General features: G+C 43.4%; 1 protein-coding gene and 1 long non-coding RNA gene across 2 annotated transcripts in view; both read right to left on the reverse strand.

The window, feature by feature from the left end:
• Positions 1-478: 478 nt before the first annotated feature.
• On the reverse strand, positions 479-1764 carry LOC148124669 (uncharacterized). The gene is made up of 2 exons (XR_015739559.1): positions 1649-1764; positions 479-993 (listed from the first exon to the last, which is right to left on the reverse strand). It is a non-coding gene; the product is annotated as an uncharacterized LOC148124669 (long non-coding RNA).
• Positions 1765-8084: 6320 nt separating this feature from the next.
• Positions 8085-13879, reverse strand: part of MAD1L1 (mitotic arrest deficient 1 like 1) — a 280226-nt gene continuing 274431 nt past the window's right edge. Inside the window, exon 18 of the mRNA XM_087912883.1 lies at positions 8085-9533. Within this exon, the coding sequence (XP_087769009.1) occupies positions 9288-9533 (246 nt within the window). The 3' untranslated portion in view covers positions 8085-9287. The remainder of the gene's footprint in view (positions 9534-13879) is intronic.

A 13879-nucleotide genomic window follows, 5' to 3' on the forward strand; every position in this document is an offset into this window, starting at 1 on the left:
CTAGAAGTGATTAATGCTTCTTGGAGCAGGAACGGCAACAGGGAGTAAGAAAAACGAAGCGCACGGTCAAGCGCGGCCCAAAGGAACTTCCCTGAGCATGGACTTTGATTTGAGAAGGGTCCCTCATGGAGGGAGGGAGCCAGAAAGACAGGCAAGGGACTCTCACCAAGGATTGTGGGTAGGTGAGGACTTCAGCGAGTTTCTCCTCCGCTGTGTGTGCTTTTCCCAGCCAAGCAGTATTTATGTTCCTAGTGATGGATGGCACCAATGACTCAGCTGCTCAGTTCTCCAGATTGATTGGAGATCTCTTCCCCCGCCTTTTTTTTTCCAGTTTGGCAACTATTTAAAGCCAGGAGGTGCTGGGCAGTTATTCAAAGCCCAATAAAAACGGAGAGGTAGTTGTATGTGCGTGGTGTTGTTGTTTTTTTAAATTGTGTTGCTGGGAAAATAAAATAAAAAACAAACCACACGTCTCATGTTGATAAACGAGCAATTTCATCATCATTTCTGCAGCAGAAATGGACTTTAGGTGTTGAGCCTTCCCAGGCATGTTTCTGTTTTCTCATTTGCAAAACCCACGTTGGATTCAGGTTTAAGAAGGCCCTGCATGTAAACAAGAAACTAAGTCTGTTTGTACAGGTAAAGGTTCCCCTCACACATATGTGCTAGTCATTTCCAGCTCTAGGGGGCGGTGCTCATCTCCGTTACAAATCTGAAGAGCCAGCGCTGTCCAAAGACGTCTCCGTGGTCATGTGGCTGGCACGACTAAACATCGAAGGCGCACGGAACACTGTTCCCTTCCCACCAAAGGGGTTCCTATTTTTCTATTTGCATTTTTTACGTGCTTTCGAACTGCTAGGTTGGCAGAAGCTGGGAGAAGAAACGGGAGCTCACTCCATTACACGGTGCTAGGGATTCGAACCGCCGAACTGCCGACCTTTCTGATTGACAAGCTCAGCGTCTTAGCCACTGAGCCACTGCATCCCTTTAAGTCTGTTTGTAGTTTGGGTTAAAAAAAAAGAAAGAGAGAGATTAGAGGTAGTATTTGACATACAACCATTTGTTTTGTGACTGTTCAAAGTTACAACAGCACTGAAAAATGAGAAAAATACAAGAAATATCTAAAGTTCACCATGACACTGTTGGTCTCCAAAAATGCCAATCTGGAACAGCATCGTTATGTTTAATCTGCAAACTCTCGGCCTACATTTCTGTGTTGTGTTATTGATTGAATAGTGTCATGTTATGGTGTCACCATTTATTTTATTCTTTCCAGATTAGAACTGGCTGTTTGGTGATAATTTCCAAAGCAAACATTCATTTTTAAGCACATAATCTTAGAGTGGGTTTTTTTTGGTCAAGCTAGTGAGATGTAACAATATAGATTTAGAAAATGACTTTTTTACAATTTAGTTTCCTAAAGCTTTCAGAAGCAATTATAAAATACCCATCTTACTGGCAATTTCTGCTTTCTTGATTATTGCTATTTTTTTTTTTTTGACAACCTCCGTCTCTTGACGTTGCCGGCATTAATAGGGTGCCAGCAGTTAAGCAACACTCCTTATGCAAATGAGATTAATTAATTCTTTTCATCTGTTGCAAATATACCTCTGAACCCCATTAACGTTATGAATATGCAAAACCTTACCTTCTCAAAGACCCAACCCCAGCTTGGCTGTTGGGTTCTAGTTAGCAGGCTGTAAATAGAGATGAAAAATTTAGTTTCCATTTTAAGTTCCATAAAGAGAGAGAGAGAGAGAGAGAGAGAGAGAGAGAGAGAGAGAGAGAGAGAAAAGAATCTATCGGTAATTAAGTAAATTATAGTGTGATACAGGAAGAGGATATAAACAAAGAGGACAAAAATCACTCATTAAGCTTAATACCAATATAGGAGCCAAAGGGTGCTGTTTGGGTCTATCTGAAATTAGAAACTAAGCACGGTTCAATTTTCTGGACATGTTTTCCTCTTTCCTCATAGCTAGGGTTTAATTGAGATTTGAACTTGGTTAAGCCAGCTAAAAGCAATCAATCATTTGACTACTGAGTACCTACAATCTGGAATGTTTGATTCTTCTCAACATGCTAGTTGGTGGTTCCATCAGTAGAGTAAAACATCTCTATTTGCAACAACCTATTTGTTGAACTACACTATACGACGTTACCCTAATGGACAGCTGCCCAATTTCTCAATTTTAACCCCCTTAAAATGTTGGGGAATCTTTAATCTGAAAATTCTTTATTCGATATGAAGGATCCAGGAAACCAACTGTTTTAGTTCTGGAACTAGGTTCTGGAGCTGTTTAAGTGAAGATTATCTGAACCAGCCGATTCCTTTTCATTAAGTTGAGTTTAATGAGACCCATTTACAGGGCCTGCTACGAATTTGGGGAGAGGAGAAAAGAAAAGATGGACTAGTAATCCAAGACTTAAAAACTTCCCAGAGTCGTAGTCCTTCAGCAGAGAGGTGGACTAGAACAGGACTCTCCCAACTTGGCAAGTTTAAGACCTGTGGACTTTGGCTCCCAGGATTCCCCAGCCAGCCTGGGAATTAACAGATAATCAGAGTTGGAAGGGACCTTGTAGTCCAACCTGTGCCCAAGCAGGAGACCCTACATCATTTCTGACAGATGGGAGTCCAATGTCTTCTTGAAAGCCTCCAGTGATGAAGCTCCCACAACTTCCGAGGGCAACTTCTGTTCCATGGGTTGATTGTTCTCACTGTCAGAAAGTTTCTCCTTATTTCCAGGTCGAATCTCTCTTTGTTCAGTTTCCATCCATTATTCCTTGTCTGGCCTTCAGGTGCCTTGGAAAATAGCTTGACCCCCTCCTCTCTGTGGCAGCCCCTCAAATTATTGGAAGACTGCTATCATATCTCCCCTGGTCCTTGTCTTCCCTAGACTAGGCAGGCCCAGTTCCTGCAACTGTACTTCATATGTTTTAGTCTCCAGTCCCCTAATCATCCTGGTTGCTCTTCTCTGCACTTTTTATAGTGTGGTGACCAAAACTGGATGCAGTACTCTAGGTGTGGCCTAATTAAGGATTTATAGAGTGGTCTTAGGACCTCACTTGATCTTGATTGTATCCCTCTGTTAATGCAACTTAGGGTTGCATTAGCTTTTTTGGCTGCTGCTGCACACTGCTGGCTCCTATTTAGCTGGTTGTCCACTAAGACTCCAAGATCCCTCACAGTTACTTCTATTGAGCCTGGTTTCACCCAGTCTATATGTGTCCTTTGGGTTTTTCTTGCCTAAGTGTAGGACTTTCCTCTACATTGAATTTCATTTTTGAAATTTTTTGAATTTCATTCATTGCGTTGGATCCCACAAGACTTCACTTATGGGAATTGAAGTTCCCAAGTCTTAAACTTGTCAAGTTTGGACTAGAAGTCTTCCGAGGTCCTTTCTAACTCTGTTCTTCTGTATTATGTGGTTGACCACAGCATTCTTGATTCACCAGTTAGCAGTTGTCACCCAGCCACGGGTGGGCCTAGCAGAATAACAGTGTTTGGATGGAATGGTACAAAACTGTCTCCCTTCTGCCTTCCAACATCTGAATCAGCTCAGGGCTAACCTGAGGCATTACATTTGCCACTCGTCCGAATGCTAAAATATCTTATTTCAACCCCTTGTGACAGCGAGAACAGAACAGATTGACATAACTAGATGAGGGTTTATTAAATCCAGACAGGAAAGTTGGAGAGAAAGGAATAAAAATATTATCCTGGGACAGTTTCTCAGCCTGGTTTTCTCCATTGTATCTGACATTATGGGCAATTGATTTGATTTTCTCTCTCGCTTTCTCTTACCATCTTTATATATATATATATATATTTTCAAATTGAAAAAGAAAACCAACAACTTTAGGAAGAGAAACTTGTTTTAAAATATTGCAGTGTTAACCAAGAATGTTAAGAGACTAAAACTCTGGCTTTCTTCAACCACCAGATGCCAAACAAGTGCTGCCTTGATCTGGGCTGGTAATAGTTATTATTTATGAAACTAAGTTATATAGCCAACCATCTCACAAGCAAGCTTCTCTGGTCGGTGTACGACAGACTTAAAAATGATCTAGAGTAGGTTTTGAAGTCTTGCCAAAAAACCTACCCTGGAGGCAAGAGGTTCATCATTCCATAATAATCTGTTGACTTATTTAAAATCTTTTAGGGCACCTTGAAATTCAATTTACAGCAAGACATTTACATGCAGGAAACAGAATAATAAAGCCACCATGATTAATGATTTAAAACAACCAAGCTGCAATTGAAATGTTGGATTATAGTTTCTAGAATCAGCCACGTTCATCATGAAAGCCAGAAGAGAACAACAAAATCAGATGGGGAGAATTTGGGATTGTTGACTATAGTCTTTCCAAAAGCTTTACTATTAGTGTACAAGTGCTTGGTTGGCCTTGAAGGGTTACAACGGTTGTCCTTTGTGGCTTGATGGATCCTTTGATAGTGATCTAGTTTTTCCATCTGGATTCCTGTCATTCACTCATGGTTTTCTTTCATTTTTTTCAACAACTGGACACATGCTAGCATTCCCAGGGAGCCATAACGCAGCTGGAGATCTCAGATATGGTAAACGCTCTGCTAACACAACAGGTTTCACCAACACATGGTTTACAACAGGCTACAGCTTCCTTAGTATTCCAAGGAAAAACGAGTTAAAATGTTTTTCAAAAGTGTGATTTCAAGCTACAATGTTGGTGATTTTCAAGGGGGCATTGCAAACATTTCTGTATTGATAAATGATTGGGAGCCAGAAAACTTGATCGACTCTGGATCATCTAGAATTCTTCAGTAGGTTCTCTTCTTGCTGCTTACTCAAGATCTTCAACACCTAGGCAACAAGGAGAATTTCTGGGGAGTTTGCAAAGGAACAAGATCAACATCTAATCTTGTTTCTAAGAGTGCCCAACGCTCCATAGATAGTCATGCAGCAGTCAGAATTGTTGAAATGTTGGCAATCCGGTCATAAGACCTTCAAAAAACCAAGATCTTCTTCAATAGATCTTATGTATGACATTGAGCTGCAGAACATCCCTACTTGATTCACAATGAACAAGATTTGTATACAGACGGTTGTGTGTGTGGGGGGGGGCGGTCTGAAGAAGCCAGCAACCAGTCTAGTCAATTTAATTGCACAGAATGTAGGAAGGGAGTGAAGAATGGTAAATTGCCTTCTCAACCTCTGCAGGCAATGAGTTTGTTTCTTGAACTGTGAGGAGCAATTTCCCTTATTATTTTGAAGATGCAAGGTATTGTAGCTAATGGTCCTCAAGTTAACTTTTTCCTTATTTAAACGTAGCTTCTGTCTAAATCAAGATTACTTCCTATCAAGTCCTGGAAAACCAGACAAGGAGAAACGAGATGGAGGAAGTTGGAGACTTAAGCAAAGGAAGCCGGGGGGCAAGAGAGAGAGAGATGGATCCACACTGCAACCCAACCATAGAGAAAGAAAACAAAGACCAAGAAAAATTCAGTTATTCCTTCAAGCAGAACATCCGAAGAGAAGCTTAGAGGGCTGGAACAATAACAATTACATTCACGGACTCTATTTGGGCAGCAGAACACCTGAACTTCTTCTGTAATGGAGACTCAGAAGATCCAAAGAGTTGGCTTTGATGTAGTTCTTTCTCCTTTAGCCAGAGACATCATTTCTTTCAAGGCAGAATGTTGGTCCTGCAAAACCCTAGTAGAGTCAACCCACTATGACACCTGCTGTGAAAGAAACTGTCAGAAATGACTTGGGGAAAACTCAGAAGTTATGTGTCCATCATGTCACAAGGGCTTCCCACTATTGTGATGGGGAGATATTGTGACAAGACAGTATTCTTTCTTGTCTTCTACATCCTTTTTGCTGAATCACCTGAGGAAACCATGCCATTTTTGCTTCCTGGCAAGCCCAGATTAGCTTACGAACAGTTGCCCCTCTTTTTTTAAAAAAAAAATTAAAGCTGCCTGAGTTTGTTGGATGTTTTTTCACTATTATTGTTTGAGGAAATGTGAACAAAAGGTTTAGCATCAAACAGGAACTCTAGAATGAAGAAAAAATGGAGTTTCACCACAATTTAACTGACTTGTGTTGTGGTTCACCGGCAGCCGATGAAGCTGGCAGCGGAATTGGACAGTGGGGAAGAACGGGGATCAGTCCAGGAGTCTGGAGAGGACTAGGACGAGGGTCTTGGGTCTGATGCAGAGATGGGGCCAGGACCATCTGGGAGTGGGGTGCTGCCTCTGGAACCTCTGGAGTCTGGCAGCAGCGAGGAAGAGGAACAAGGGGAGCCTGTTCCCAGTGCACGTGTGTGCAGAGCTGCTAGAAGGTGAGAGCAGCTGAGATGAAAGGGGTGACTCGGGAATAAGACTGGGAGGTGACTGCTCCTCCCATAAGAGATAAAGGACAGGCAAAGATGATGAAACCTTTGCAGGAAGCAAAGTCATTCATTCAGTTCAGGTTCATTCTTGAAGCTCTTTGTACTTCGGTTGATTTTCTTTCTAGTTCATTTGACACTTCTGTTATTAGGAGCACTTCACAGGAAAGAAAGGTGGGTGCTTATCTCGAGGGACTGTTTGAGATTCATTACCAGCTGGGAATGAAAATAATTCCCAGCTTTGCAATAAAACCAGACTTGTTTTTAAAATAAGCGTGCAGTCTAGGAAGCCTTGGTCAGAACAACTTTTTATTCAAAGCACAGGAATAAATATTCAAAATTGCTTGCAGATCAACACCAAATCCTATCTGGACCAATTTACCACTGCAACCCTGGGTATTGTTTGACCAGAAATCCAACTTCTGGGAATCCATTGCCCAATGGAAGGAAGACTCAACTTCTGAGTCCACTTGTGTCTGTTTCCACCCCTACACCTCTGTTTTGCCAAGATACTGGGCTAATAATAAACTATTAATTACTTCATTTCTCCTGGAAAATGCCAGTGAATTGTTGTTGCGGGTGGTTTATTTTCTTTTAATACAGGCAATTGTGGCTTTTTTCATTGGGCCATTTGAGGAACTTGGAGCTGACGTCACAATTCATTTTCTCCATGACTGATGAAGGCAGCTCTCCACATCACACAGTGCATACAAATCAGGGCACCTTTCCCTGGTGCTGAGGGGCAGGCTATCCATCTTCAGGCCAAGCTCCTGAGCAGCAGAGAGGGAGAGAGAGAGAGAAAGAGAAAGAAAAAGGAAGGGGAGAGAAAAAAAAGAGAATGAGAGAGAGAAAAGGAAGACGGGGAGAATAAGAAACAGAAAAAGAGAAAGAAACAGAAAGAAAGAGAGAAAGAAAGAGGAAGGAAGGAAGGAAAGAAGAGAGGGAGAGAGGGGGAAGGAAGAAAGGAAGAGAAAGAAAGAAAGAAAGAAAGAAAGAAAGAAAGAAAGAAAGAAAGAAAGAAAGAAAGAGAGAGAGAGAGAGAAAGAAAGAAAGAGAGAGAACTAGAAAGCAAGAGAGAAAAATGAAAGAAAAAGAAGGAAGGAAGGAAGAAAAGAGGAGGAGAGGGAGAGGGGGGAAGGAAGAAAGGACAAAAGAGAGAAAGAGAAAGAAAGAAAGAAAGAGGAAAGGAGAGAGGGAGAAATAGAAAGCAAGAGAGAAAGATGAAAGAAAAGGAAGAAAGAAAAAGAAAGAGGAGGGAGAAAGGACGAAAGAGAGAAAGAGAAAGAAAGAAAGAGGAAAGGAGAGAGGGAGAAATAGAAAGCAAGAGAGAAAGATGAAAGAAAAGGAAGAAAGAAAAAGAAAGAAAGAGGAGGGAGAGGGAAAAGAAAGAATGGAGAAAGAGAATGAGAGAGAGAAAGAAAGAGAGGGAGGGAGGAGAAAACTGACTTTCAGCAATTGTTTCAACCAAATTGCTTCAATGGCTTGATCCAAAGATTGCCACTGTCATTGCGTGACGTTTGCACAAGCCGATGCTGAAATTCTTCTCTCTCTTCCTCCAAACAGGAAGAGGCCCCAGGGCCTGTTTCTAGGATGGTCCCCTCCGAAAAATGTTTCCCCCCCCCCCAAGAGCTCAGCTACCCACCATATCTGGATGTTCCTGCACCCTGCAGAACACGAGGAGCTACACATTGGCGATAAAAGTGCACACCACATTAACAAACAGAACGAACTTTATTTAACATTTTTTCTTGATACATCAATACACAGATTGCCACTTCCAAGCTTTTAAAAACAATTCTTGCCTCAGTTTCTCCATATGGAAGAAGGAACGTTAAACAGAAGGTGGAGCAGATCAGGTTGGTTTTTGCAGGTGAGGGGCAAACCCCCCCCCCCCCTCTCTTTAAATGGCTGGTCATTTCTCTGGATTGCACGGCTGTCATCTGGGCAAACAGGCAGAAAATATCAGAACAATATAAAAAGGAGGGAAAACCCGGACAGAATAAGACGTGGAAGATCAGAGAAATAGATGTAAATATAATGCTTCCTTTTTGAGCAGCTGTAGAGGAAGGGGGGGGGGGAGGTTAGAAAGAAGGGAGGGAAGGTCAGAAGGTAGGAAGGGATAGAAAGAAGAAAGGGAAGGAGGAAGTGGTAGAATGAAGGGTTAGAAGGGAAAAGGCGAGGGAGGGAGGGAGGGAAGGACAGATGGAAGGAAGGGAGGGAGGGAGGAAAGGGAGGGAAGGAGGAAGTGTTAGAAGGGATGGAGAGAGGAAGGAAGGAAGGAAAGGGCAGATAGAAGGAAAGAGAGAAAGAAGGAAGAAAGAAAGGGAGGGGAGGGAGAGTGGAGGAAGTGGTAGAGGGGTTAAGAGGGAGGGAGGGAGAGAGGAAGGAAGGACAGATGGAAGGAAGGGGGAGAAAGGGAGAGAGGGAGGAAAGGGAGGGAGGGAGGAAGTGGTAGAAGGAAGGATTATAAGGGATGGAGAGAGGAAGGAAGGGAAGGACAGATAGAAGGAAAGGAGAGAAAGAAGGAAGAAAGGAGGGAAGGGAGGGAAGGGGGAAGTAGTAGAATGGTTAAGAGGGAGGGAGGGAGGGAAGGACAGATGGAAGGAATGGAGAGAAAGAAGGAAGGGAGAGAAAGAAAGGGGGGAGGGAGGGAGGAAAGAGAGAGAGGAACTGGTAGAAGAAAGGGTTAGAAGGGATGGAGAGAGGAAGAGAGGGAGGGAAGGACAGATGAAAGGAGGGAAGAGAAAGAAGGAAGACAGAAAGGGAGGGAGGGAGGAAGTGGTAGGAGAAGGATTCAGAGGGAAGGAGGAAGATTAGGTTACTTCTTCGGAAAATAGGGAACGCGCAGAAGGATCACTACAAGGCCCTGAAAAATCCAGAGAGCAACTGAAAAGGGAGAAAAGGCTGGTTCCTCTCTACGGATTGGGGCCTCGGCAGGCGTCCTGCGAGCCCATCTCCATCTGTGAGCCCCGAGCGGCTGAGGCCGGGGTGGCACTTCCCAGCGGGAGCGAGTAAGGCAAGGTCTGGCGCCCGAAGAGTTCCAGGGTGACCGCACTGAGGAAGGCGGGGATGCTGTTCTGTTGCAGGAGGTGAAAGTCGATCAGGTCACGGACCGTCTGCGAAAATTCGGTTTCCAGCAACTGCATCTTTGCCCCAACAGCCTGCGCAGGAAAACAAAACAAGAAAAAAAAAAACAGAGAGAAGAAAAGAGAAAGGAAAGGAAAACCATTATTTACCCAATGAGGCCATTTCCCCCCTCCAAACCGTATTTATGTTGTAGCATGTTTGCTGTTGCTATCCAATTCCAATCAAGGTAATTTTATCTACTGCTGGGCAGGTGTTCAACACACAATTTAATTGGACCATTATTAAAGCTTCTGCATCTCCACAGTCTCCGAACAATAATACCCCACGCACCAGCCTCAGGTGAATAATGAATTACCCGGCGGTGGAAGAAGGCGGAAAATGTTTTGAAAACTAACTTGAAAGGATCCGTCCAGTGAAGAGGGGCAGGAGAAGAGAGTGCCGCAGAAGGCAATCGATCAAGAATGCCGATTCCCACGGGGGTGAAGCGATAGACAAACATCTCTTTCCCCTGTCCCAGAAAAGATGGATTGCCTTAACCCATCAATGGCTGCCTCCTCCTCCTCCTCCTCCTCCTCCTCCTCCTCCTCCTCCTCCTCCTCCTCCTCCTCCTCCTCCTTGCCATTCTTCTCCCTGGCTTTCCCTCATCTGGGAAGATCTGATAATCCAACTGGAAGGGTCCAAGACAACTCGCCGTGAGCAACTTTCCGCGGGACAAGAGTTACACTAATATCAAAGAAACAGTGGAATAGAATCATGAAAGAAAAGGACGCTAAAGGAAGGACAAAATGAAATGTGGAGGACAGCCATTAAAACAATTGTTTTAAATAATAATATTGAATTTTCCCGCAGCAAATTGGCCATGTGGCCAGTTGTCCCTTTCCACAACTGGAGACCTCACTTCCATTATATTTCTAAAGGACTCCGCTCCAACCACAAGACATGAGAGATTCTTCTAATCAGGGAAGGCATCTCTTCAAAGGAGATTGAAAGCTACCGCCTGGGTGTAGCCGACTCTGAGACACATAATTCTTTGAAAACATTTAAGGAATGCAGTTTCGGTTTTGCCAGCTGCTACGCTGCTTCCCCTCCCTTTCTTGGCCGAGACAGCCAGCATTGTACAAATACTTCTATGGGCATGTGGCTAGGATGGCTATATGCCAAGGCTCTCATGAAATGCAGTTACTTTCCTACCAAAGTGGTACCTATTTATCTACTTGCATTTGCATGCTTTTGAACCGCTAGGTGGGCAGGAACTGGAGCCAGGAATGGGAACTCACCCGTTGGGTGGAGCTCGGGTTTCGAACCCATCTGTCAACTTTCAAGCTGACAAGCTCAGCATCTTTAAGCACGGAGCCATCCACGCCCCTCTTATATAGTTCTACAACTACACAATTATGTAGGACATTTATATAGTTATGCAATTATATATCCCATATATATATATATACCTAGTAATTATATAGCTTTATAACTATAATTATATTGTTGTGTAATTCAGTTAGATAATTCAGTACAGCTTCAAGTTACACTTCAATTATAACTCCATAACTCAATCACGAGTTATTTGTAAACAACAATAAAGGCAGAATAGAAATCAAAATGAATAGAAGATAAATAAATAAAACTTCTGCGGAGATATGATCGAATGGATATTTGCCACAACTGGATTTTGATTGTGAATTAATTGGAATGGAAGAAAAAGCATCGAATACAGGTTTAATTTGTGGATATTTAAATTAAAACTTTGGGAGGGTTTGTGGAAGGTGGTACATTCTTGGCTTGTAGACATCCTCCACCACCTTCCGAGCTTGGGTCTGCTCCATCCGTTGGCTAAAAATTCCAAACTGCCCAGAGTCAATGACTGAGATGGACGGCTATGGAAATTGAATGAACCAAGTTAGAAATGAGAAATGTCTTAACAGTGAGAACAATTAATCAATGGAATGGTTTCCCTTCAAAGGTTGTAGAGGTTTTCGCAGGAGGTTTTCAAGAAGAGACTGGACAACCAGCCTGGAATGATATAGGATCTGCTTGAGCAGGGGGGTTGGGCTAGAGGACCTCCAAGGTCCCTTCCAATTCTGTTGAATGAATGAATGCATAAAAATGCCCAGAATCAAACGTAAAGCTTTTAGACGCAATAGATTCTTTGCCACTAATTTGCCTTCTTTTCCTCCAACGCAAAACCTATTTCTAATCCCGCCAGCACTTCTAGAGAGCGTCTTTTCTAACACACCCGCAATAAATGCACAATTGGCTGCCTGCGACAAGGTGGGCTTCCAAATTTCGACTCTTGGCATCCTTCAGAGGAGCCTTTAGCACAACTGCCTTTCTGCTTAAGACAAGATTCACTCTCCTTGGGGAGAGGAGGAGTGCCTCATCCATCTTCCTTTTAACACAAGAAACTGGTAAATTATTCAGGGCTTTAAATATAAAAGCCGGCTGGGGAATTCTGGGAGTTGAAGTCCACATATCTTAAAGTGGCTGAGGACGAGGCACACGCTGCCCTAGACGAAGGATGTAAAGTTGTAAACGCAAGGATGAATATTTGAACACGGCAGAGATGCATTTGCAAGTCAGCTCCAATCCTGACCTTGTTAAAGTAGCCATCTTCAGCCTTTTAGGGTCTTACTTCTTGCACTGGCAGACATTTCATGACCAGGCGAAACAACATCACCGGGGCAAGGGGGTGTGCTGGTGATTTATACAGTCGTTTGCTTTGCCAGGTGTGGTTTCTTCCTTGGAAGCTCATCTGGTTGCAACATCTTCTACCTTGACTCTATGGCCAAAGCAAGATAGAGTGGAATGAAACTGATGGGGGCAACTGAGCATTGTCATTCTGAGCTTGGCTTCTGGTCACTCTGGGCCAGCTTCTCGCTGAAAAGGAGGCCAGGGGGCCAGTGGAAGGAGAGGACCTCCATGGCCCTCATCTCACTTGCAAGGTCCTATTCTGGTATTGTAACCTTGCCATGAAGGTAGTGTTGAGACTCATGGTTGATGTTCCTTCTGTTCATTACCTTGTTCCTTCTTTCCTATAGGCCAGTGGGAAATTGCAACCTTAACATCGCCATCCTTAAAATCCAAGGCACCATCTTTCTAATCTTCCAAAATTAGCACCTGATTGAAGCTCAAGATCCATCATGGAGAAACCAGCACCCTTTCTGCAGATTTTAGACCAAGTCACTGTACCGTGATGAGTTTTCTATGAATGTAGCAATCCATATGATCTGTCCAATCTCTTCTTAGAAACCTCCAGTGTTGGAGCATTTACAACTCCTGGTGGCAGGCTGTTCCACTGCTTAATTCTTCTCCCTGTCAGGAAATTCCTCCTTAATTCTAGATTGGTTCTCTCCTTGATTCGTTTCCGCCCATTGCTTCTTGTTCCCCCTTCAGGTGCTTTGGAGAAGAGGTTGACCCTCCTCCCAAGATCCTATACACAGAGCCTACGTCAACTGGGGGAAACCATGTGGCACAACTGTAGTATAAAGGCATAGTTTGTTTAAAGAAATGTTTTTGCTTGGTTTTGAGGCTCTTCTGCTTTGCCTTAAATACCCCAAAGCTGTTTTGATGGCTCACAAGAGTTTTCCTGCCCTTGCCACGAACGATGCCTCACGTCATTTGGGAAGACCTTCTCCAATACCTCCAGAAGTGGAGGTCATTTCCAGAAGTGGCTGGAGCATCTCAAAGGGACATGAAGAGACCTCAAAAAGGCAAGCTCCTTTTCTTCTTACACCCAGCGAGCCGAAATAGCATTGCCAGTTCAAATCAAAGCACTTAAAAGACGTTCACTTCGCACGGACCCAGGAGCAAATTCACTGGGTTAAATCCCGTCTTGCTAATTTTTTTCACACGTCTGCTCTCTTCTTGGAGCACTTCCTTCCATCCCGTTCTCGTACGGCAACACTTGTCCAGCTCTATTTTCCGAGTTTGGTTTCTTGTTTCCTAAATCCCAATTCAACCTGACTCAGATCCTGTTGCAGACCTCGAAACCGATGTTAAAAGCAATATTTTTCTTTCTCTCCGTTTTACATCCTCCCCCCGTCTAGCTTTGACCTTTTCGCTGGAAAATCCGTTGGGTTTTTTTTCTTTCTCTTCCTTCCCCTCTTGCTTAACATTCTGAGATCTTTCTAAATGTCAGTAGGCTCACTGTCCATGCACAACAGTCGTCTCTGGAAACACAAGGCTGCTTCTTCAGACAAACCCCTGCTGGAATTTTGATGTTAAAAATGAAAGGCTGTGGAAAAGAAGGGAGGAAAAATGGTGGGGTGTTTTATTTTATTTTTTTGCAAAAAGGGAGGTGAACAATTTCCTCTCTGATTCTAAGGACACAAGAGGATCCCCTCCTCAAACAACAGCCCCTTTCTCCTCTAAAATTGGGGGGGGGGGTTAGAAGGCAAAAAAAAAAAAGAGGAAGAAGATTCTA

Source organism: Pseudonaja textilis, chromosome 14 (genome assembly GCF_049901715.1).
Source record: "Pseudonaja textilis isolate UNSWEBS1 chromosome 14, rPseTex1.2, whole genome shotgun sequence".
NCBI classification, from domain to species: Eukaryota; Metazoa; Chordata; class Lepidosauria; order Squamata; family Elapidae; genus Pseudonaja; species Pseudonaja textilis.